Here is a 24,660-nt window from a genome sequence, read left to right on the forward strand (position 1 = left end):
TATTGTAAGTACAAACCAACTACACCTACTGTACTACAAACTATTACTATTATCCTGTGGTGATGCTGCTGTGTGGGAAACACACACACACACACACACACACACACACACACACACACACACACACACCTTTCCGCCTCTTTGTTCCAAAGAATTTCACAGGTCATTCTGCGTGACAGAAATGAAACCAAACTGCATTTTCGACATTCCGCGTGCACCACTTCATTAAAAATGACATTTCATGATATGCACGACCGGATATCAGCTCGATAATCATGAATAACAATATTCATTTGAAACAGGTGAGAGTTTGTAAACAAATGTAGGCTATGACCAAGCGGGGATTGGCTTATCGTGCGGAAACAATAACACAACTGCCAAGAAAATAAGCAGTCAGCATATTGATGCTTATTTTATATCAAGTGTAGAATATTACAGGATTGAGATTGTAGGATTGTCACACCTGATTAAAAACAACCGCAATGATGTCACTGTCTCACAAATAAAACACTAGGCCTATATATATTAACCTCCGTGAAATGTTTTAGAAACAATATCATTTGTGTTGCATTGTCTCACTGCACTGCTTTCCCATCTAAAACAAACACACTGCCTGTGTCAAACCGTCGCCTGCCATAATCTCCTCACAGATGCACACAGGCGCACGGGCAATCCGTTTTAAGTGTCATACACCGTGGCGGCCGCTGCAGGGCGCAGCTCCGTCACCGCAGGCTGAAAACAACCGAGAGTGGAGACGCGCAGACCATCTCCATCGTCCGCAGTCTCCTTCTCATCCCGCCTGCCTGACTGTCTGGCTGACTGGCAGATCACTGCATGGACCAAAACTAACTAACTACCGAACTACAACCACTGACAGCACCGGCTGCTTTTCCATCAGCACGGGGTAAGGTCCTAATTGTGTTTTCTCCTCCTTTTTTTTTTTTTTCTGGCTTCAAGGTTCTTATCAGGTGTGCAGAGTGGTTGTTTTATGGATGCACTTACAGTAATAGTATGAGGGGCAGACAACACACTCCTGCACGGGACATGTTCGCGTTTTTGTGCGTTTTGTTCCCCTGCTATCTCTTTCTCAACCACGGCCAGCTGTGCAAGCTGTCAAATACAGCAGTAGGTGATGGTAACATGACTGACATTTGACTTTTAATAGGCTGTATATTCAAAAAAGGTTGCTTAAGCTAGAGTGTCAGCATGTGTGTGTGTGTGTGTGTGTGTGTGTGTGTGTGTGTGTGTGATTTCTTGTGACATTCTCCTACATCTGTATTCCACTTTGCTCTTGTGCATTGTCCCATTTGTGTTTTTTTCATGCATCCAAAGTCTTTGTCTGTGTGTTTATGAGCCTGCATTCTTGTGCTTGTATGTTGCAGTACCTGCCTGTCATTGAGTGTGTGTGTGTGTGTGTGTGTGTGTGTGTGTGTGTGTGTGTGTGTGTGTGTGTGTGTGTGTGTGTGTGTCTGACTTTGCCCTTCCCTCCTGGCCTCATTCCAGAGCAACAACAGCATGTGAATGGCAGCAGAAAGCGGCAGAGTTGTCACAGAGGAGCAGGAGGAGCTCCCAGCCTCTGGAGCCGTCACTCACGCGCACCACACACACACCCGGAGTCAGAGCCACATCCAGTTTCAGCCTCTGACACACACCACCCAGTGGCAGGCTCCTCGTACTCTCGCTCAAACAAGGAGTCACAGTCACACTCACTTCAACACTCCCTCGCACACACAGTCGCAGAAGTACGGCTGTCGCCTCACACACAGTCTCTCAGCCATGGCCAAGGGAGAGAAGGGAGCGCAGGGCTCTGCAGGGAAGCTCATCAAGCCAACTGAACCGCTGTTCCCCAAAACTCCTCAGCAGGTAAGCTCACCTGTTTCTGCTGCTTCTTTTCTATTGTTGTTATCACATGTAATGGCACGCTGTGTGTAACCCTTGTTTGTACCCTTGCTGCAAAGTGAGACACTAAATCTGAGTGAGAATGTTCAATCTCATCTGGTGTGTTTTGCGGCTTAGTTTGGCTGCGAGTGACTTCACATGATTGGATGGAGAGGGAAAAAAAGATTGAAAGTGTGATCTCTTTAGTCGCTTATCTGTTTGTGTTTAATCAGCTGCATTGTTTTCCTGTGTGAACTGTAATCGACCAGTAGATTCAGTGTGTGAAGTTGATTGTTTTCAGTTGAGAAAGGTTGTTCCCATTGATGGGATGACCTGCTGTAGATGATTGCTTTCTTTTGCCTGATCTGTGAATTGAAGTGATGGAGTGATGAGTAATCACAGCCATGATAGGAAGCATGACAGCGAATAGACAGTAGAAAGGGAAGACGACGGAGTTGACATTCCTCTCATTTTTTTGTTTGATCTTTTGTTCTTTATCGTAATGGATGATTGCTATTTGAGTGCTAGAAGGTGATAAGTCTGTGAAGCGAGCACATCTTTTGTGTATTAGAGTGTGTTTTCATTTCTTGTGCCGGATGGATTTGGAAGAAGCTGTGTGTTCAGATTGATACTCTTCAGGATCTCATGGCCTGTAATGCTGTAAAGACTGAGAACCAAGGCTTTACAAAGGTGCATTGCCCTTTTATTTAGGTAGATACCACATTATGCAGACAGTGTTTCAAATACTGTTGTAATGCAATACTATGGCTGTTAGTCACTCATTTTCTGTTTGGCTACATTGACTTAGGTTTCCCATGAAACAGCGTTACATCACTTGATCTAACCAGTTCTGCCACTGCCTCATCTCTGCCAAACCTCTATCTAATCTGCAGTATTTCTTTAATTTGACTCAATGGATTTGACATTTTAAGATTTTAATTTGACTAAAAACAAACCATTGTGAAGGAAGTTTCCCCCGAAGATGGCAGAACTTGAATGTGAACTAGAGAATTAACATTCACATAAGAGTAGTGGATGAAACATGGCACAGTCGTTTGCATTTTGTTCAGCCAATTTCCTGGAAATGAGTTTGTACTATATTTGGATGGAAACTGGACTATTTTTTTCAGTATATAGAGACAAAAGTTTTTATTCGCACCAAAGACCTTGCTGCTCCAAGCTGCTCTTGTTGCTCCGCTTTTGGGCCAGAGCTAGTCCAAAGTAGGAACTGAAGTGGACACTAACTTTCATTGTGGTTAGCATTGTTGTTCAAATCAAAGGAAACAACCCTGACTTACTGTAACATGTCTTCAATATACACAGCAAGTTCTCTTAAAACTACAAGTTTAACCCCCACACAGTACATGCTACTAAGGCTGCAAATGTGCTATTCATTTCTTTAAATATCACTAGATATTTAAAATTGACTTACAGTAAAGTAAATATGAACAAAACTAAGACTTGCATGTTTCTCTGAACAACTAGGACCCGCAAAAGGAATTTTGAAGTTGTGTGTATGAGAAAAGTCAAATAAGGTCGGATCGGATGACTAAGTGGGACATTATAGATGAAAGCAGTTTCTCCCTCTGTGAATGAGACTAAATGACGGATCCATGGTCAGTGAACTGCCACAGCAAATTTCACAAAAAGAGCCTCCTGATTCATCACTAAAGTACAGAGTTTTGTCACTTTGACTCGCACGTGGAGCAGTTTTTGGAGAATGACTAAACGACTGGCTCTAAATTCTGTCCATCTTTAGATTTTCTGGATCGATTCCATGCGAGTTTAGCCAGCATCACCAGGCAACATCTTTATGGGTCCATTTTACCAGCTTAACTTTGTAACACCATACATTACATGTACACATTTATTCGGAGAATATAGCTGAGCTGGCTCAAGAGGCTTTTTCTTCCTCCCTTCTTTGCACTAGAATTATCCTCAATCCTGATTTAAATCACTTGCGGTGCAGTTCAGACATTTTAAATAGTTTTCCCTCTAGCGGTTAAGGATTCATTAACTTTAGAGATTAGTCTTATCTGTCCTTGTCCCTTGCTTGTAGACAGTCAGAACTTTGCAGATGCTCCCTTTAGTCCCAGCCAGTGTTTCTGCATGTGTGTGTGTGTGTGTGTGTGTGTGTGTGTGTGTGTGTGTGTGTGTGTGTGTGTGTGTGTGTTTGTGTTTGGTGCGTGTGCGAGTGTGCGTGTGTGTGTGTGTGCGTGCGTGTGTGTGTTGAATTGTGTATTAGTGGTGCTGTTTGTGCATCCAGACAACAGTAGAAGGGATATCCTGCTTATCGTCTTTGATGATAAGAACTAAGCAATGAAAGATTGAGAGTTAGTGGTTCGAGGGCGACAATGACAGTTTAGAGACAGAGAAAGAGAGTAGTGCTGGATGCACTGGAGTATTTTTGCACATCATCAGTTAAGCAGCGTTCACTAGACACCAAAGACTTTAATTGTTCTCTCCAATTAGGGGTAATTGCAGCAAGAGTGGAAGAAGAGAGAGTTTTGAAGTTGAAACCGCCGCACAGCCTTTACTTACCTCTGACCCGCTTGTCTTGCGATTGAATAATTACACACCTCCCTCCTTGGTAATTGTCGTTCTCCAACTCCTCCACGTTTCGATGGGGCAAAAAAGGATGAAGAGAAAACGTGGGCTGGATAATAACAGTGTGTCGGTCGCGGCTGCATTTACTTTGGTGATTTCCCCTCTTCATAAAACTCGGAGGAGAGTAGCTGTGGGCCAAGCCTAGGCTCTAGATGTAGAGTGACACTGTTTTGTGTGTGTGTGTGTGTGTGTGTGTGTGTGTGTGTGTGTGAGAGAGAGAGTCTGACACCAAAGGTGTCTGACACCAAAGGTTATACAGAACGGGGGGAAAGGGAAAGGTTTTGCACAGCCCCGGAGACAGTCGTAAATATTGGGCTCCCTAGACTGTGGTGTCTCGTCTTATTCATGTGTGAAGATGAAAGCTTGCTCTTCCTGCTGCACACACATGCGCGCGCACACACACACACACACACACACACACACACACACACACACACACACACACACACACAGTCACGTGCCTGATGGTTTTGGCAGAGCACGGTGAGGGGAAACGGAGCTGTGGATGACTTGTGGGTTTCTTAGGCTGCTCCATGTGCCTCAGTGTCTGCGCAGAAAGACCAAAATGCAAACAGCCAGCAGGGGGTCTCCTTCTAATCCTCTCTGATCTATTTTACTGTAACACACACATCATACGCACACATATTTTATACATGAGCATCGTTTTTTTTTTTTTGTCTGCTAGAGAAACCTATCATTTACGGAGATGAAACTACAGGAAAATCGATGATTTAAGGTTGTCCTGATTGTTGTTTTGCGTGTTTTTGGAGTGGAATTCACGAAGAAACAGATCACCGTCTAACTCATCTTCCACATACATCACAGCTGCAGTGTGACGTGGTTGCACTTTAGCAACTACTCCTAGTTTTCTTTGCATTTCACTGAATCACTGAATCATTGCGACATTACAGTAAGATGAGAAGGAATGTTATTTTAGGAGCACCTGAAATAGAATTCGAAAGGATTCAGACTATGAATGACCACAGGTTTCAGTATTTATGAGTCATAAGTCTGTTCTAATGACTTCATTTATTTGAAAGCAACACACCTTGCTTCACATTGGTGTGTCTGGGAAGTATAGTCTAAAGTTTAGCTTAGTTTAGTTAGTTGGATTTTAGGGCCTTCATTAAAACACTATATTCCGAAACAGAAACATACAGTTGATCATGTTATGACTGAATCATCCATGCATGTTGGCTAACAAAGTGACACATTTTGTATTTATACTCCTGATTTCCTGTTCCAGGAATGAGTAGGAGGTAAATATGCTATAAATGCCTGCACAATTTAAACTGAATATATTCTTTTCAATGACATCTATTGGCCTCGAATGAATGGTTACCATGAATGTGTAACTTGCAAACAATGTGTGTCCATAAATTCATAACCATGTTGAAAGCAATTACCTTATAGTTAGTTTAAACCTCAACAGTAAGCAGTTATAGTACATGTTTCAGTGGGTGGTGTCCTTCTTTCCTGTTCCCACTTGGAATGAGATTCTTCATCAGAATGCTTGCAGAGGAGAAAAATGAATTTGCTCATTAGCAACCTGACCTGCAAGGCCACCGTTGTCTTATTCATATTTTTTCCCTCTCCCTTGTCACCTTTGTCTTCACAGACTGAGTTGGGCCAGAAGTTGACATTATGCAGTAAGCTGTGTTTCGCCATCGGCGGCGCGCCCAAGGAGGTGGCTGCAAGCGCCACTGCCTTCTTCCTGCAAATCTACCTGCTTGATGTCGCTCAGGTAATGCGTTTGAGGACAAAGAGAATTAGAAAGCGTGTATATGGCTCCTGTATGTGAATACATGGGTGTGTTTCTAACTCCAGTCTGTCCCTGTTCTGCTCTGCAGATCAACGCCTTCCAGGCCTCCATGGTGCTGTTCATCGGTAAAGCCTGGGGTGCAGTGAGCGACCCTGTGGTCGGATTCCTCATTACAAAGAGCAGGTGGACCAAGATTGGCAGACTCATGCCCTGGTGAGCTCCCTGCTCACACGATGAAGGAAACTCCATCGTTGTCATTTCAGTCATTGTTTTGTTTCTTACTCCTTTTCTTGCTGTTCCCCGCATTTCTACATTTAGATTTTTTCATCGGCTCAAAGGTAGCGCTAGGCGGCTCTGACAAAATTAGATTCAAAACATATGATTGCACACAAATATTGATAATAAGACAGTTCTTAAGGGAAGGACTATTACTGTTTTTAAGATATTGACACAAAAGAAAATTATGATTATGTAAAATGAACTCACAACATTGTATTGTTTGACTGTAACCTAGAAAAGGATGGCATGTAAGCAATTGAATAAACGAAGCAAGCTAGTATTTTGTTTATCTAAGCTAAATGGTCCTTCTTTCATGCTGCTGTTGACATACAGCTAAGCTTGCGTAAAGGACTGCAATTTGTCGACAGATTATGAAACTTGTTTTGGTTTGCTCCCATCTCTCAGACATAATTATGGCCGCTACATCATGCTAATGTTTGTGCAAAATGAGAACAAAAACAAATCCTGTGCTCCAGTTCTGGCTGGTTTTGAAATTATTCTCAGGCCTGAGCCTCTCACCTGAGGATTGGGCTGAATAAATAGCTTTTGTGCTTTAAGTACACTGTTCCCGCACTCCCTCTGATGAGCTTTACATACTGTATGCTTCAAGGGTGTGAGCTGCCTTTTGCCTTTTGAGGACAGACAACAATAGACAAGGAAGTTCATCGGCATTCTTTCATAAATCGTGTTGCCACCGTGCTGCTCGTTGACATTTTAATACATTTATGTGACACCTCATTTCACATTTGGGCATCATCCAACTGTTTCTTTGTAGGCTCAATATTTCACAGCCTTTCGGTGCAATTTAACGTTGTGGCTCTATGATTGTGGATTATATAAAGCTATTACCATCCATTTTCATAAATCCCCTTTCGCAAAGATGATTTTATAAGCGGCATGTGTGCAGTATATGTCTTTTAAACACACTAGCGAGACACTTACTGTAATTACACATTCAGTATCTAATGCCTACTGCATTATAAAGCATAGATTACACACAAGCTGACAGAGCTGGATGGGGACCAAGTCCACTGTGGCCAGCCAGCCGCGCTCAATAGCAGACAGATGCTGATGGCTGTTAAATCAGCTTTGATTACCCACGTGAAGCTGTAGGTGTGTGTGTGTGTTGTGTGTTGTGTGTGTGTTTGTGTGTATGTGTGTGTGTGTGTGTGTGTGTGTGTGTGTGTGTATGTGGTATACATGGGTATTTTAAACGTGTGTCCATCAGTATTTGTGATGAGATGGCAAGACACTCCCTCAGTTTTGACCCTGTTTGGAAAGTCCCCTCTGCCCATCCAACAGGAAGTGTTTTTCCCCCTCTGGCTGTCACATCTACAGCCAGACACAAAGTGATTTCTATCTTGGAGTTCTTTAGGATGGAGTCATTTGGCCCAAAACTCCCTCTTGGGTACTGCCCTGTTTATTATTTTGTGATTGTAGTAATGCACAATCCCAGTGGCAAGTAAAAGATTTTTTCTCTCATAGAAAATTGTCTCCGCTAGAGAAAGACAAGGTGACAGTGATGATATATCAAAGTACCAATACAACAATGTCAAAATACTCCATTACAAGTAACAAACAGCACTAAGAACCTGAAGTAAAGTTATTGTATTATTATTATTATTAAAGTATTATCAGCAAAATACTACTACTTATTTGGCCCCTGTGATTGATAAAATACAGTATGTGTGTTAGATTGTTTAGGTTTTAATCTTTAACATTAGATTGTATTTTATGAAATTATCAATATATATGTTTTTTTTTAATGTAAATCTTAATTTGGAAAGTAAATCATGTGTTGGAGTACAATATTTCCCACTGAAATGTAGTGGAGTGTATAAACACTACTAAACCCAATATCAACTCTCACCCACCAGACCTCTGCTACAGTTAATCCCCTCTGTTCCACTGCACACCATCTAATTAACATTCTGCAAGTGTCCTGAACAAGTCAGAGAGGCGAGAAATATGTGTGCCAGCTTCCTAAAAACCCGTCCTGGCTTAATTAAGACTGTGCCGATTATTGGGACAGGTGTAAATATGTATTCACCCATGCCTGATGCGTGAGAAAATATGTGTTTGGCGCATGTGCCTTTGTTGCCTCTCCCCAAACACAGTCATCTTGCAGGAACATTCTGACTGTCCCATTCATCGACCCCGGGGCCCTTTCATCGCTTCCCATGACCAAGCGGTCAATACTGCAGCACCAGCGTTGTCAGCCGCCTTTGTTTGAGCAAACAATCAGGAGGAGAGTGAGGTGGGAGGGCTGGACGATGCTAGAAATGACCATTCCCTGTCTCTCTCTACCTCTTTCTCCCACTTTCTCTGTTTATAACTCCTGCTGCCGAGCGGGTCAGAGTTCAGAACCCCTGCTGGTTTTGTCACAGTCACCAAAAATGCTAACAGTCAACCTTTTACTACCTGCAGATGTGCTGATGTTACAGCTGCTCCAGGCTCAACACCGCGTGACAAACATTCACATTTGCTCTTTAAAGCAAAATGAGAGGGTGAATGATATTTTGGTGTTTGCAGAAAAGTCATACGGTTGATCATCCATGAACCCCCCCTTTTGCTTCATTTCAAAAACACACAGCTGTTCACTTTAACCATAATGACACATACCAGTTGTTTACCTATGAATTAAACATGGCCCACGTATCACTCCAAGCTCTGAGAAAAGCACAACACAGCAGAATTGCTTCATGCTGCATTTGCTTGAGTGTGTACTGAATATCCGTGGGCATGCGTGTGTGTGTGTGTGTGTGTGTGTGTGTGTGTGTGTGTTGATCTTTGAACGCTATTTGGGTTTGAAATATTATGGTATTTTCCTGCTTGCCCGTCCCTCCCAGGACAGATTCCTATCATACTTACAACAACATAATTTAGCAGTCAGCTTAGCCTCCCTGTAATCTGCTAGAAATATGGCCTGATTTGTACTCTGCACTGCTATGAATATTACATAACAAAACCACTGTCATCCCTACTCTGACAGCTTAAAATGGTGATGGCGGCTGCTTGGAGATAGCTTAGAATCGTAATAACTTGACACAAATCATGACATGTAATTAAGATAATTGTATCTGAAAACAAATTGTGATATTTCTGCTTCAAATGAACATTTAGGCATTAGTCTCACCTGGCATATGTCTGTGTTCTCTAGGATGGTGGGTTGCACTCCGTTTCTGGTGGTCTCCTACTTCTACCTCTGGTTTGTTCCTCCTTTCATCAGCGGAAGGTTCTTCTGGTACCTAGGCTTTTACTGCCTCTACCAAACCCTCATCACTGTAAGTACCAATGCTCTTTTCAGAAGTACATTTGAGGAATCTGAAATGGCGCACGCATGCTTCAGATCACTCAGCAGGACTTCACACGCAGTGCAAGCAGGTTGCAAGTGGGAGATAAAAGCTCTGATTGATGCAGCTCATAGTGTGCAGATACAAAATTACATAACATATAGATAAAATGCTGCAAACATTGCAAACAACAAAGTGGAGATGATTACAGTCATCTCATGCCAGACTCCGGCAGCTCCCGGTAGGATTTACACTTTGATTTGTTAGACGTGCAGCAGATTAGAGCCCAGAGCTCTTAGATACCTCACCTCAAAGAGGGAAGTGTAGTTATTTAGGTTGCCTTTTGTTATTATGGTCCGGACCATTCATCTCTCTCCCTCTCTGCTCTGGGGTAACCCATATAACATGTGCTACAGAGCGTGTGGACCGCTACAGCCACACTGCGGCGAGCTGTAATGGCATGTCATTCTAACTACTTGATAAGTATACGGTCAGTTTTGCCAGGAACCTCTTGCTGGGTAAATGCTGGTTACCACTTTTAGCCTTCCTTCATTGTCTCTGGATGTGTGTTTGTGTGAAGTAAGCTGGGAGAGGCCAGCTGTTATCACTCAGAGGGTCACAGTCTGTAAACAGAGGTTAGGATGCAATACATCATCTGTTCATGTAATCAACCTATAATGACCTATAATGGGCTTCTATCAGATTTATTAGTTCTCACTTCCATCTGCAGTGGACGGTTAAGCAGGTTCAATTCTATAAATGTTTGCATACAGTAAAGGCTCCATAAATGACATGCTGCATAGAACCAGCGGCTGAAGAAAATCTTTTCACGGCCGTGTTTATTTTCGTCGTGGCTTCCGTAGTGCTGACTGAGCCCTTGTGTAAATTACAAAGTGAAGCAGGACTCAATTTGCTTGCCTATTCTCTGGGAGAGGTGGTGAGGAAGGACAAAACAGAGAGCTGAGGTTTCGCCAACATGGAAACTGCAGAGATTGCTTTTGATATACAGTGTATATTTTGCATTTTCACAGGAACTTGCAGATAAAAGACATCTAAAGATATCATGGGTGTTGCCATTTGATTTTGAGTCAAATGTTATATTTTAACACAACTGAGAGTGGGAAGCCATGCCGGCGGCTCTGTGAGGCTGAGCTACAACGCCAGCATGCTAACATGTTCACAATGACAATGCTAATGTTTAGCAGGTATAATGTTTGCCATGTTCACCATCTAAGACTTATGGGAATTGCATCAGTCTTGCAGGCATTTAGTCATAAAACTAAGTATTGGACACGTTCACATTTTGACCTGATGATAGCGCTAGATTTCAAGGTAAAGGTCCCATTTTGTAAAAAGTGAGATTTCAATTATCAAGCAGGTCGAGGTGCTAAATAAACACTGTGAAAGTATCAAAACGCTCAATCGGCAGAGAAATGCAGACGGCCCGTATTCAGAAACGGTGCCTTTAAATGAGCCGTCAGGACTTCTGTACGGTTGTGATGTCACAACTATACTATATATAGGTAGAAAGTGTCGCTTTTTTTGAAGATTAAAGTATGTACAGTAAGCATGTCCTAGTAGGAACCCAAAATACAAGTATGAACCTAAAAATGAGCATGATGTGGGACCTTTAAGGGATGGCCAAAGTGATTATAATTCATCCTGAAGGGAACATTAATATGTGTACCAAATTGTATGGCAACCCATTCAAAAGTTGTTAATGCGTTTCACGCAAAACCAAAAATGTCAACCTCATTGTGGCGCTATAGGAAAGGTCAGGGGATCGCCAAAGTCATTAGGATTCATCATGTGCGAACCATGGATATCTGTACAAAGTGTCATGGCAATTCATTAAATAGTTGCTAAGATATTTGGTCTGGGCCAAAGTGGTGGACCAACCAACTAGAGCCATGCTGCCAGGCTAAGAAATCTAAAAAACAAGTTAAAATGAATTATCTTTCTCCACCATTATGACCCTTGTGCGACGGTTTGACTGCTGCTGTGCCAGACTTGTTTTTTTACCCGAGCCATGACTGTGTCTTTCTGCTCCTTTGCAGTGCTTCCACGTGCCTTATTCTGCTCTCACCATGTTCCTGAGCACAGACCAGAAGGAAAGAGACTCAGCCACTGCCTACCGTAAGCTCTTTTAATATGAAAAATACAGTTTTTAATGCCTGCAATGCTGAATTAATCGTCCTGTTCTTTTTGCAACAGTTCAGAATTAAGAATGTGTGAATTTCTTTAAGTAAGTGCTGGAACTGATAGCTTGATCTTTTCTTGTGTGATGCCAGGAATGACAATGGAAGTGCTGGGGACACTTGTGGGCGCTGCCATCCAGGGCCAGATCGTGGCCAGTGCTCACACTCTGAAGCACTGCCCGCCTCACAACATGTCTGCCGGTTACCTTGGCAACAGCAGCGGGGCAGAGATCGTCACGAGACTGGTGCGCTCCCAGGACTACCTGTCACACTCAGTAAGTGTCGCCGTGCCAAACAAGGAGCCCAGGTGTGCTCAAAGTAGGCCGCAGAGTTGCTTTGAAAATAACTCGGACTGTCATCAGCATTCTCACTTAACTTGGATCTGCGTTGTGTGCTCAAGGCGGTTTACTTCTGCTAAATACCCGGGGGTCGAAAAAAGCAGCACTGAATGAAAAGGAGGACTGTTCGAAATTGGGTCCATATTTACAGACTGTCTACAGGTTCTGACATCCAAAATGGCCTCATGTTTTAATCCATGAAACCCATGGGATTGAAAGGAGACGCCACTGTTTGATATCTGAACCCGACATCCTGAGCCAGCTCCCCTCTTATGACCACAAAGGGGATTCCTCCCTCACATCAGGCTCCAAACTGTGGCCCCCACATTGAGGGGTCTTCACAGTCTGCAAGTGATTAGGCCTATTTATATCCCACCCACAACATTTGGAACAAGGCACTCCAGATTCATTATGTTGGAAGTATTAGTCTGTTACTTCAAGGTGGCTGCAGCTTGGCCTAAAGTTGGAGGGAAAGGAACATGATAGGACACATTCACATCCACATTTCAGTTTGCAGAGCTGTGAATAAACACGACTGCTGCAGGGAATCCATCATGGGATTTTTTTGTGGAGATAAAATGAGTCCAAACTGTCCTGCGTTGGATTTTGGTTGCACCGCAGCTATTTGGGCTTCAAATGGTTCTTTTCCAATGGATTTTGGGTGAACCCTATCGGGGCGACCCGCTCACCACGCCAACCCTCTGCAGCCACCCGCTACATTCCTTTGCGGTCGCTGGTGAGGGTGGCACACCGTCTGGGCAAACTAGGTCTGCCTTCGGAAACAGGGAGTGTTTGATGTGCATAAATAATAATGAACCGCTGGGCTGAGCCACATGGAAAAATAGCAAACAAACAGAGGCTGTTTAAGGCAGAGTAGTTCCTGTCAGGGTACGGCATTAAATGGTTAAGGCTGTATTTTAGGATACAGATGTACTTGAGGTTTCCTCCTGTTTATGCTTGTATTTGTACAGTGAAATGCGCAGTTTTAACTGATGTGGAAAACAACACAGGACGTCTCGGAAGAACTGGAAGAACAAAATACATGTAGACCTAGCTACCAGTTGAGTAAAAACTGACACCTACCGTGACCATATCCAGAATGGATGCATAGCATATCGAAATGAAGCATTTGAATTATTTAGGCATTTGAGAACATTATGAATTAAAGATTGAGAAAAGGCTTAAAATAGACTGGATTGTGCTTTGCTGTGTAAGAAGTGATGGATGGATGTTGCTACATGTGTGTTCTTTCTCTCTGCAGAAGAAGGTGTACATGATAGCTGCTGGTGTTGTAGGAGGTGTGTTCCTCGTCTGCACATTGGTGATGTTCCTGGGAGTCAAAGAGAGAGATGGTGAGACTTTTTTTCTTTTTTGGGTTCTGAGAACTATAGTAGTGAAACAATTAAATAAAAGTAAAAACAAAAAAAAAAAAAGAAGCATAATCAACAAGTATATTAATCAAGGAATGATTTAAAGCGGTTATCTCATAATGCGCTTGAGACGTTGATTTTGACCATTGTTATTTTAATTCTGTCTCTTGAGAGTGCCCCAACATTATTGAAGTGCAACACTCAACATGTGATGAATTGGTTGCACTTCTCCTTTTTTATAACGTTGTAAACGGAAAATCTTTGAGTTTTGGACGGTTGGTTAGATAAAAACAAGCAATCTGAAGATGTCACCTTAGGCTCTGGGAACTTGTGACAGCATTTTATAGGCTAATGATTAAACACATAAATCAGTGATGAAAAGTAGTGTTAGTTGCAGCCCTAATGAGATATGAACACATTTTGGATTCAAACCAGTACAGTTGGAGATGAAATTAGTAGCCAGCGGGGCATCCCTTTGGGTTATTGGTCTGAGATGCATACTACGTAACGCTTTCCCTTGCATCTTTTACATTTCTTTCCACAGCGCGAGTGTGTCTTTGAACCACTTGGGACTCTGCCAGTGTTAGCTGTCATTCTCTTATCTTTATTTTAAATGACAAACAGCATCCACTGCAATGCAGGGGCAGTTCCAGGATTGCCAGTGAGCAAACACATCGCCTTTCTTTTCCCGCATGTTATTGGATATGCTGCATACTCATATTCTTATTCCACGTGTTACTGTTTTCAGATCCGTACACCCCAAGGACAGAGAAGCAGATCCCATTCCATCAGGGCTTCATCCTGGTGATGAGACACGGGCCATACCTCACTCTAACTGCTGCATTCCTCTTCATCACTGTCGCCATTCAGGTATAAAGCTAATTTATTTATAAAACACTTCTTAGACACGACCCTCAACGTTACAGTAAATGGAGTTCTGGAATCCTGACAATGCCGAAGAATTACTGGCGCTCGATGTTGATTCGATCAATGTAGAAGAGCACTTACTGAAAGCTCACAGTTTAAAGCATGTTTTCAGTCTCTTGAGAGTGATAGCAGCGCAGCACATTCTTGCTGTTTGTCTGTCACTTGTAGGCAGATAATTCAGTTTTCACACCTGGGGTTTAGGCTGTTTAAATTATTGCAGACTATTCCTACTTTTGCATCGGATCTATTCCTGTATATTTTCCTCCTATCATCTCCGTGGCGGTGTCAGTTGTCATCCGTGTGAGCCCAGAGTGGGAATAAATCACTGCAAAACACCGTCAGCAGCTTCTCCAGTCACTTGGTTCGGCACTTGGCGCAGCAAGCTGAGCACCCAGCGACAGTGCTGAGTAGACAAGACATGACTGAATATCTGAAAGTTTGATCTCTGATTTCTGCAGCTGGTACAGAGCAACTTTGTCCTCTTCTGCACTTACGCCGCCGACCTGAGGGATCACTTCCAGAATATTGTGCTGACCATCCTGGTGAGAATAGCTTTTATCACTGATTCACCTCACAAGTACCCAAAGATGACTTGCAACTTGTCTGTAAAATACAGAGTTATAGTGGTATGATTTAAAAAAAAAAAGCAACTAGATACATATTTTTCAACATTGGTACAATTGTATGACTGTTTGCACGTTTACCCAGGTTTCTGCAGTGATAAGCATCCCGCTGTGGCAGTGGTTTCTGCAGCGGTTTGGGAAGAAGACGGCAGCTTTTTGCGGTATCACAGTGAGTATACTGTTTTTATTTTGGTAGCTTTTAACGCTGACTATTACACTCTGTTCCATCTTTGCAGACAAAGTTGGCAATGTGGCATCCTCATCTGTGAGACTTGTTTTTTAAATGACTCTTTCCCTCTATCTAGTGGATCATGCCCTTCACCATGATGCTGGTCTTCATCCCCAATGTTGTGGTGGCCTACGTTGTGGCTGTCTCCTCTGGACTCAGTGTGGCTGCCTCGCTCCTGCTGCCATGGTAAGACTTTCAGAGCACATCAGATCATACTTCACTCGAGAGGATCGTCATTTTTGTCACTTTTTATTCGTAACAATTTAGCTATATTTGATGGGAATCAAGAGGCGTATACCTTTCTTGGTCTATTTGTCTTTATGTCCTTAGATCTATCTAGATCCACATATGATAGTTTCCTTGTTGTTCGCAGTTCTACCATTTTCTGGGAAAGGTCATCCCACATTATTCTTTAGGCAAAATGTCACTTATAGGATCAACATTTATTTAAAAACACCAAAATTGTAAATAAACAAAACATTTTTGAAATATTTGAGCAAAATAATCTATTATGAGATCACATAAATCAAGAGTTTTTTTCTTCTTCTCGGATGTTCCAGTTTCCTCTAGCAGTTTAAATACAGGCAAGCCAGGTAGACTGGAGACTCTTTGTGTTGCCTGCGGTATTGAAATGTAAGAGTCTGTCAAAATGTCAACCCTATTTGGGACTGTCCAGGGCGTCTCTCTACCGTCTGCCAAGTTTATGTTCAGCGGGCCTCCACCATGGGGATTAAAAGAAATATGCTACAGCTTATTTTATATCCCCAGAATATTCCAAATCCCCTAAACCTCTGACATTGTTTATGTAACTGCAGTGCTACAATATGTCTGTCTGTGCAATGGTTGTGCTGCTCATGTTAGTTCCCTTTGATTTGATGCAAAGTGCCATTAGTCAAACCACAATAGTGCACCAACCTTCTGTCAGTGGTGACTCTGTACCTAGAGAGCCCTGTCCATTCATGTAGGTCATGTCACGGTCATCGAAGTGATGTCATTTTCATGAATCAGAGGCGGCGTCTACTATAAATCTTCTATACCATCACAGAGCTAATACACCGCCAGAGGAAAAGCAGTCTTCTTCTCCGTGTCTGTTTTTCCAGTCGTTTCTATTGCCGCCTCCGCTCCTCACTCATCTCTTGTCCCCTCCTTTCAAAACCCCAAATTACAGGGGCCTCCCGCAGGGGCATGTTTATTTTGGAAGGGGCCGATTGTTTATCCTGTCTGTGGGCCGAGGCCGGTGGTACCGCCCGCTGCTCATCATCTAATCGTGTTATTAGCTCTGTAATTTTAGCCCACCAGTTTATCAGAACGCTATAAGTAGACCTAACATCATCAGCTGCTACCATCTTGTATAAGATGATCAGAGTAAGACCATGAGGGAGGTCTTAGGCATGCATCGGCTTAGAATGTTACCATGTCTTAGAGCGATGTTGAGAATTAAAGACAAGGGACACATGCTCACAAGATTCTGCAAAAAAAAAAAAAAAAACATAGATTGGTGTGCATTCAACTTTGCATGTATGTGTGTGCAATTCAGGTCTATGCTGCCAGATGTGGTGGATGACTTCAGACTGGCTAACCCCTACTGTAAAGGCCATGAAGCCATCTTCTACTCCTTCTACGTGTTCTTCACTAAGTTTGCTGCAGGCATCTCCCTGGGGGTGTCCACCCTCTGCCTGGAGTGAGTCTGCATTACTATCCCACATGCACCATACATTTACATACTCCATGATGCTCTGTAACTGCACTTAGCGTGTCATGATACCTTGCAGAAATGCATTAACCCCAGACCTGATGTATGATTCATAATGTGAAAGGTGTGGAGTTTACTCATTTGCAGTATTGCAGCGTCAGGCTGGATATCGATTTCCTGTAACCTGGGTTTAAATTGGATCTCTGCGTGTGTGTGTGTGTGTGTGTGTGTAGATTTGCAGGGTATGACACCGGCGCCTGCAAGCAGCCTGCTCCTGTAGTGTACACCTTGAAGCTGCTGATTGGTGCTGCCCCAGTGGCCTTTATTGTTACGGGGTTAATGATCCTACTGCTCTATCCTATCACCGAAGACGTACGGCTCAGGAACAGACTCTGCCTGGATGAGCTACGGTGAGCAGAAATCATAAATGTACACCTGAGGAAAAAAAAAAGTAAACCAACTGGTCTTTAAAAGGGCACTCCATTAACTGTTCACATTAAGTTCAGTTTACTCGTCATGGGGAGTTCTATTCAGCCTGTAAATACAGTTGTATAAATGTCTTCTGTACCTCCGGAGGGAGCTGTTTAAAGTTTGAAAAAATAACCCTGATGACATCATCAGAGTTATTTTCTTTTAGAAAGTTTGTCTTGGGTTTGAGACTTAACATCTTCAACAGAAAGCCTGCATTACAAACTGTGTTTGGACACTTATGAGGCAATCAGGGTCTAATGCAAGACACCACTGAGATGCAACATGGGAATTGTAGGAGTAGGAGCTTGGCCCATACCAAAGAATTAAAGTCAGGATATCTCAGGCGCTCTCTTTCTTTCTTTATTGTGACTCTAGGGAGTCCCCCAATTTTACGGAAATGCTAAACACATGTAAGTGTTACATGGCTGGCTCCTCTCTGTGTCCAATTTATGTTACAAAATAAAGATTTCACTTTATTAATATATTAAAATGTGATTATGTTATGCATGTAGAATCTCAATCAGAAAATGAACCAATAACTGCAGCTGTCAGATTAATGTAGTAGAGTCAAAAAGTCCATTATTTGCCTCTGAAAAATATAAGTTGGGAGTAGAGAAATATGAAAAAAGGTACCTCAAAACTGTATTCAAGTACAGTACTTAAGTAAATGTACTTAGTAACTTTCCACCACTGCTAATATTAATGTAACACATTGATGTCTCCCACAGGAAACAAAGCATCAGCTCCAAAACAATGGAAGATTTGAGTAATGTGTGACCTGGATCTGGGATGAAGTGAATTCACAAAGCCACGTATTCCAGTGACGCTGCTGGAAAGTTGTTCATTAGTGTATATTACACTGATAGTTAAATTGTTTTAATGTAAACATTTTTGTTTCATTTTCACATGTACTGTGCAGTCATCTTGGATATATAAATATTACCTAATTTATATAAATGAATGTATATGATTATTTGCTGTGTTTAGCTCTACAACGCTGTTATTTATTTATGATACATGATTATTGAGGGCTGATGATATGAAATGAATAAATGTTGTAGAGGATGGTTGATAGACCGAATAAATGTGTGTTGTCTCTTTGCTGAAGTAAAATAAGTAACACACAAAGGAGTGTAAAGTAGTTATGCAGATTTAATATTCAAAATGCTACCAAAAGATGTCTTTTTATAACAAGATACACTTTTAAAACATATTTGGTCTTCAACAGAGCTCTGAACGACACTGTATAGCAGTGATACTCAACCTATGGCCCCTGCCATTTTCTAATTCGCAATAAAAATAAATGAATTTCACTGGAATTTTTTTTTTTTGCACTTTGAATGTGAATAAGGTGCCAGACAGAGACCATGTGGGTTTTGGATGGAGTGCAAAGCGGATTTTTTTTAAATGTTAGGAGCTTAGCCTTATCTCCCGCTCCACCCTGCTCACATCATGAGTTCGAAGCCTGCCCGAGTCTGTCTCTCTGTTACTGCAGCACAGTACATGCAGATGAATGGCGCCAGCCTTCCCTACATGCTGCCAGTGCTTGTCATCTGGCCGACCTTTTGCCCAGGATCCCCTGGACCCCGTCAGGTCCGGGCTACTCCCGGATGTCCTAAAATCCTAGAAACGCCCCTGCGTACACCTGACCTGTGCGAGCTGCTGCGACTGGATTTGCCACTTAAAAGGTTGAAAACAGGCCGTTCGATAAAAATAGACAGATGAATTTGCCTTGATTTTCCCACTTCATACCAATCCTAAACCGCTGTGTTTAATTTGCCAAATGGCAATTGATGTATGCAAGGTTGCTAATATCAGGCGCCATCACAGGTTGTATATTAACTGGCCCCTGGCCTTGTGTTTATTTTGCAAAAGTGCCCCCTGTGTGAAGCAAGTTGAGTATCATTGCTGTACAGCAATGACAGGGAAGTTTCTGTGGAGTCCTGCCCCCTCTAGTGGTCAGTTGTGTTACTGAGCTTGGTAACATTACAAATATACAGTAGGAGAAAAAGTGCTTCAACATTTTATATGATTTTTATATAACCCAGAGCATTGTATAACAAAGGTTAAATTACACTTGAGTGTTACACATTCATTTTAGTGGGACTTTTCAGCATGAAAGAGCCAAAACTAAATATAATTCTATGGATAACATTTAAATTTCATACACCTCATTTGGAATTAGGAATTAGGAAATTAAAGAAAAAACATTGCTCGGTGCTCAAACTTCTTTCAGGTAAGCTTTCATTTCAAAGCAGCAACATGTAAACATCACATGTGAATAGGCAGCCCTTTTCAACTCACTACTGTTTTTCAATAGAAAAATAAATTTGACATATAACTGCATTAGTGAGACTCTACATGTTCGTGCCACATTCACTCTGCACTGCATACTTGGATCCACTCAAATGTATTTCAGTAAGAGCGTTATAACTGCATGAGTACATAAATGGAGGTGTGTGTTAATAGGCACTATATGAGGCCTCTGTCGTGTTGGGGCCATGGCTGGGGGCTGGACTGGATGGGACGGAGTTCTCCGGAGTCCGGAGGGCAGATTTCCGCTTCCCGTTCCGCACTGTAAGTTCCTCTTGGGACTTGAACGTCAGAGGCACAAAGCCGTCTGCATCGGCCACGAGTACAATCCACAATGGACCTGTAAAAATAACACAAGACTATTGGCATGAGCATGGTTTTCGGTACGTCTGAGATCTGTTTAATAATCGAATACAGTGTTAAACCACCGCAAAATGTAGTTTGTGATAGCTATTACTTGCTGCTTGTGTCTCATTTTAGGACAGTATGTTGCTACAGCAACAAAACAATATGCTCATTAGTAGTAAGCTGCTTTTGTTTAAAACCTTGTAATCTGACCTAGGCCTTTAATCACTTCCAATTATAGCTTACGTATGGTATCAATGCTAAAAAGTGTCGTCTAAAATTGTACAATAAAATAATTTATCAATTAGAATGCATTCTGAATGGGTAGCTTGAAGGTTTAAAAAAGACAACAGTAACTGCAGAGAGTTTGACTTTGACAACCTATCTGTCGGATGACTAGGGATACCCATCATAAACGCTTGCTGAAAATACAGGCCAAGAGGCCTGCAAGGGGTTTCCTCTAAGTGGTTTTAATTTATTAACCCTCTCACTCACACTCTCTCTCACAACATGGTTAATCTCACAGGCAAGAAGAACGCGGCTTAGACGTACTGCTTTGTAGTGAAGACAAACCAATTCTAAGGTTTACACGGACTTATTCACATGTGAAACATATAAATTAGCCAGGTATCTTGAGAAAACCTGGGAGAAGAGGAAAAAAGCTCTTTACCGAGATGATCTGTATAGATGAGGATTTGTTGTTTGTGTGTGTGCGTGTATATATTTGTATTCATGTATTTCTCCGAATGGTTTGTATATGCGACCGGAAAAAGACGTTTGCTAAATAAGTTTGTGGAGTCTTGTAATCCCATGTAGGATGGGCCAAAATGTTTGGCATTACGCAGAAATACAATTAAACTAACAAACTAACTAAAAAAAACTATACCAAACTCGGAAGGGCCGTTTCAAAGAATGGAGGCAAAAAAAGGCTGCACACACACCATACATCATCTCCACAATGGTTAGGTTGAAGAGGTCTTGGAGGGCCCGCAGACACAGCTTCCCATCACACAGCAACACTGGCCTCCGCTCGTCAATGAACACATTTTCCGATAACTGCTTCTGCATTTGCACAAAGAGGGACAGAGTAAAGAAAAGAGTAACAGTCCGCATCAGGAATAAATCAAAGAAGTCAAGCTAAGATGCTTTTATAACAGTTGATTATCTTAATCTGATACCTGATAACACACCGTAGCTGTGTGTTTGTAACACATTAAACAGGTCCAGGTATTTCAGTTGTCTTATCCCTTAAGTGTAAATTCCCGCTGATTAAGCCGTTTAAGCCTCTCATGCAAAAGCTGCTCATGAAAGAGATTGTAGAAAGAAAGGGAATCTCCATCCTTCTAGCCAGGGTTGTTATCCCTGTCAGTTACAAATACACAGAGAAAATGTAGTGAGTAAAACTGTACCTGACATGTGACATTGACATACGGGGGTTCACAGGCATTGGGGTAGACACTCAGGGCCTTCTTGCCATTCTGGGTAAAATCTTTGATTTCTGTCAGGCACTGCTGTACATCTGCACAGCGCGTAAAAAGCCTCTCCATGTTGTGAACGAGCTGCTCCAGTGCGCGATCCTTGGCGGGGTCTGAAGTCTTTCCAGGCATAGGCAGCGTTGGGTCTGTGTGGAGCTTGTCCGAAGGCTCGTGACGAGGAGAGCTGGCCCGGCTGGAGTTCCTGCTGGCCTGGCCGGCCACCGCCAGGCTGGTCATACGGTTGACATGGTCCATGTCAAAACTCTCCACGGTGATGGAGGATGCACTGGACGCTGCTCTGTCGGAGAAGTCCACAGAGCTGGTGACGGGGCTGGGCTCGCCGCTCCTCACCTCCTCCACCAGCTTACGCCTGTTGCTTGGTGAACGAAAAACTGCCCCTCCAGGTAACACCAAGTCCCTAATCCCTGGGCGCTCCCTTTCATCCTTAGATAGATGCTCCGAGCGCCTTCTAATCCCTGCGCAGAAATTAGAGTCATGGTTGTGAGCAGAGGGGGATGGTGGGATTGGAGTCTCTCCATCGGGCATCAGCTCTTTAGCTACGAGACGAAGAATATATTTATCTGCGTTAGAAGACGGGAGGAAGGCAGGGTCGTTGGACTTCTGTCTGCCCACCATCAGCAGCAGCATCTTGTCACTGAGGAAGCAGACTCCTTTGGGCCTCTCGTTTGTCTGCAGAGAGATCTGCTGAATGTTTGGCATGGCGGAGGCTGTGATGCAATACACGAGCACCATGTTACAGGTGTTGGAAGCCACTGCAACTGTGGAGCCACGTGGGTCAAAAGCCACAATGTCTGGAACCAAAATCCCCGGGATACTGACTTTGCGGCTGGTAGTGACTTTACGCTCATAGGTGACCAGGATGAGGTGTGAGGAGTCCTGGCCTGAGCCTGTCATAGTGTCTCTGCGACGCAGGTGAATCAGGGGGCTGGGGTCAGAGCGACGGTGCCTCGCCAGGAGGTGGGTGAGGTCTAGAGGGCCTGAGCTGGTGACGCTGGACCTATCTGATTCAAAAGATCTTCTTCTCGAGTCCGGAAAGTTGTCTTCTTCTGACATGACCATATGCGAGCCGTGGCTATGCAGGGACTCAGCATCTGACGGCATGTCGAATGCTATGCCGGCATTTAACCCACAGATTTTATCTAGAGGGAGCTCTGTAGCCACAGCTACCTGAGCGTCCCCCGTGGCTTCGATGGCACAGATGTAGCCTCCCACATCAAAGATGGGGCAGAAGGAGCAGGCTGCCAGACTCTTCTGGATGTCATTCCAGATGTAAGAGTGAAGAGAACTTCCTATAGCCACCACCAGACGTGTACCATCTTTAGTCCAGCATGCACAGTGGATAAGTCCACTACCTTTGACGTCCGCTTTGATTCTCCTGTTGTCCACCCTGACGGAAAACAAGACAGAAGTGTCCCTCTTGGTCAGCAGAGCCAGGATGTCCAGTTTAGGATGCCACACACAGCCTTGGGAGAGCAAGGGGAAAGGCTCGCTCATCTCACAAGTCTGAGTGCACAGCAGCTTGTTTTGCTCAAGCGCACTGAGCTGCAGTTGCCACACAGTGACATGTTTCTTGTGCTGAACAGCTAGCAAGGCCGGTGATTCAGAGCAGCACAGCGGGCCCCAGTAGAGCCCGAAGACATGCTCAAACTGCCCGATAACGTTTGTGTCCCCAAAATTCACCTCACCATTGATGAAGAAGAGAGTTGTCAGGCAGACTTGCCTGCCGTCCGTCCATGCTATCCCATGCACAGGGTGGATGGCTTGGTGTAGAGTGTTAAGACCTGTCCGAAGCAGCTTTGCCTTACCAAGATCCATCCTTGCAGGTATGAAGGAGCGAAAGAGAAAAAAAAAAAAATATGACTCAGAAAGTTTACATTGATGACAGAGACCTGTATGTGGTCTGGTCCTGCACAAGAGTAGCTATTGTTGCCTATGCCTAGGCTATACCTATGCAGATCAAGAATAGCAAAAGCCTGTCGTGTCTCCTTCCAAGTACATGCCTTAATCGCCTCACACTTAGCTGCTTACGCCTGAATGACCTTAACAACACACTGGTCCTCTTGGGACAGGTCAGGGCATTAACAAAACTAGCCTATGTGTTGAGTAGGAGTGTCTTATCAAATCATTTTGTCTTTTAGATGTGGTAAAACTGCCATGATCGAAATTAGGTGTGCATGTTACACATCTTTGATAATTGACATTTGTATTACTGGAGCATTACCTTGAATATGAAAATCAGACTATAACAACTGTATAGCGTTAAAATATAACAAAATACCACCTTACTTAAGCAAAGTTGGTATACGTGCAGTTTAGTGTCCCAAATTCCCCATACAATGTCCTTAATTAATTATGAACCTGATAAACCACCTGTGCTACCCTAACCCTATCCCTAACCTTAACCTGTCTCAAATAAGACCCTCGTCATTTGGGACACTCAGTTTTTGGAAAACAATTTGTGACACTAAACTGCACGTAAGCCAGCAAAGTTATCACATATATGGTTAAAATGAGAAGGTTATAAACTTAGCCCCCATTATGAGACGCAGAAGTTTTCCAATTCATCCTCATAATGCATATTTAGTCAACCTTTAGCTATGTGCAGCAAGCTAACTAATAATTAAAGTAAAATTCCACACAAACATGTAATTTTACTCTACGAATACCTTATAAAACCACAAGCATCTCATGTGGAATCCGTGTTAAATACAGAAATTGAGTTTCTCGTCCATAAAATCACGTTTTGTCGGGTCGAAATGTGTCTGAAATGTTCGTTTCAAATTGACTCGGAAGCTAAATTAACGTTAACGTTGTCGGTGCATTATGGGATATGTAGTT

General features: G+C 42.9%; 2 protein-coding genes across 4 annotated transcripts; one reads left to right on the plus strand and one right to left on the minus strand.

The window, feature by feature from the left end:
• The first annotated feature begins 801 nt into the window (after positions 1-801).
• On the plus strand, positions 802-18,981 carry mfsd2b (MFSD2 lysolipid transporter B, sphingolipid). Of its 2 annotated transcripts, XM_078274213.1 has the most exons (15): positions 802-904; positions 1,504-1,863; positions 6,104-6,229; positions 6,336-6,460; positions 9,687-9,810; positions 11,877-11,955; positions 12,111-12,292; positions 13,617-13,707; positions 14,474-14,595; positions 15,111-15,194; positions 15,361-15,444; positions 15,581-15,690; positions 17,042-17,185; positions 17,431-17,607; positions 18,397-18,981. In XM_078274213.1, the coding sequence occupies exons 2-15, from the start codon at positions 1,522-1,524 to the stop codon at positions 18,443-18,445; spliced, it is 1,839 nt and encodes a 612-aa protein (XP_078130339.1). In that variant the 5' UTR covers positions 802-904; positions 1,504-1,521; the 3' UTR covers positions 18,446-18,981. The 2 variants fall into 2 exon arrangements, with proteins under 2 accessions (XP_078130339.1, XP_078130338.1); XM_078274212.1 differs by lacking the exon at positions 802-904 and having other exon boundaries at positions 1,485-1,863.
• On the minus strand, positions 18,803-24,626 carry wdcp (WD repeat and coiled coil containing). Of its 2 annotated transcripts, XM_078274209.1 has the most exons (4): positions 24,489-24,626; positions 21,736-23,638; positions 21,268-21,388; positions 18,803-20,321 (listed from the first exon to the last, which is right to left on the minus strand). In XM_078274209.1, the coding sequence occupies exons 2-4, from the start codon at positions 23,635-23,637 to the stop codon at positions 20,131-20,133; spliced, it is 2,214 nt and encodes a 737-aa protein (XP_078130335.1). In that variant the 5' UTR covers position 23,638; positions 24,489-24,626; the 3' UTR covers positions 18,803-20,130. The 2 variants fall into 2 exon arrangements, with proteins under 2 accessions (XP_078130335.1, XP_078130336.1); XM_078274210.1 differs by lacking the exon at positions 24,489-24,626 and having other exon boundaries at positions 21,736-24,478.
• Positions 24,627-24,660: the final 34 nt, after the last annotated feature.

This window comes from Sander vitreus, chromosome 18 (genome assembly GCF_031162955.1).
Source record: "Sander vitreus isolate 19-12246 chromosome 18, sanVit1, whole genome shotgun sequence".
Lineage (NCBI taxonomy): Eukaryota > Metazoa > Chordata > Actinopteri > Perciformes > Percidae > Sander > Sander vitreus.

Excerpts from the sequence above, each read along its gene's own strand:
- mfsd2b (XM_078274213.1), top strand. The coding sequence starts at position 1,522 with ATGGCAGCAGAAAGCGGCAGAGTTGTCACAGAGGAGCAGGAGGAGCTC. Across the intron at positions 6,230-6,335 it reads ACCTGCTTGATGTCGCTCAG|ATCAACGCCTTCCAGGCCTC; the intron begins GTAATGCGTTTG and ends TCTGCTCTGCAG. Across the intron at positions 15,691-17,041 it reads GCCTCGCTCCTGCTGCCATG|GTCTATGCTGCCAGATGTGG; the intron begins GTAAGACTTTCA and ends TGTGCAATTCAG.
- wdcp (XM_078274209.1), bottom strand. The coding sequence starts at position 23,637 with ATGGATCTTGGTAAGGCAAAGCTGCTTCGGACAGGTCTTAACACTCTA. Across the intron at positions 21,389-21,735 it reads ATGTCAATGTCACATGTCAG|AAGCAGTTATCGGAAAATGT; the intron begins GTACAGTTTTAC and ends GTGCAAATGCAG. Across the intron at positions 20,322-21,267 it reads CATTGTGGAGATGATGTATG|GTCCATTGTGGATTGTACTC; the intron begins GTGTGTGTGCAG and ends TTATTTTTACAG.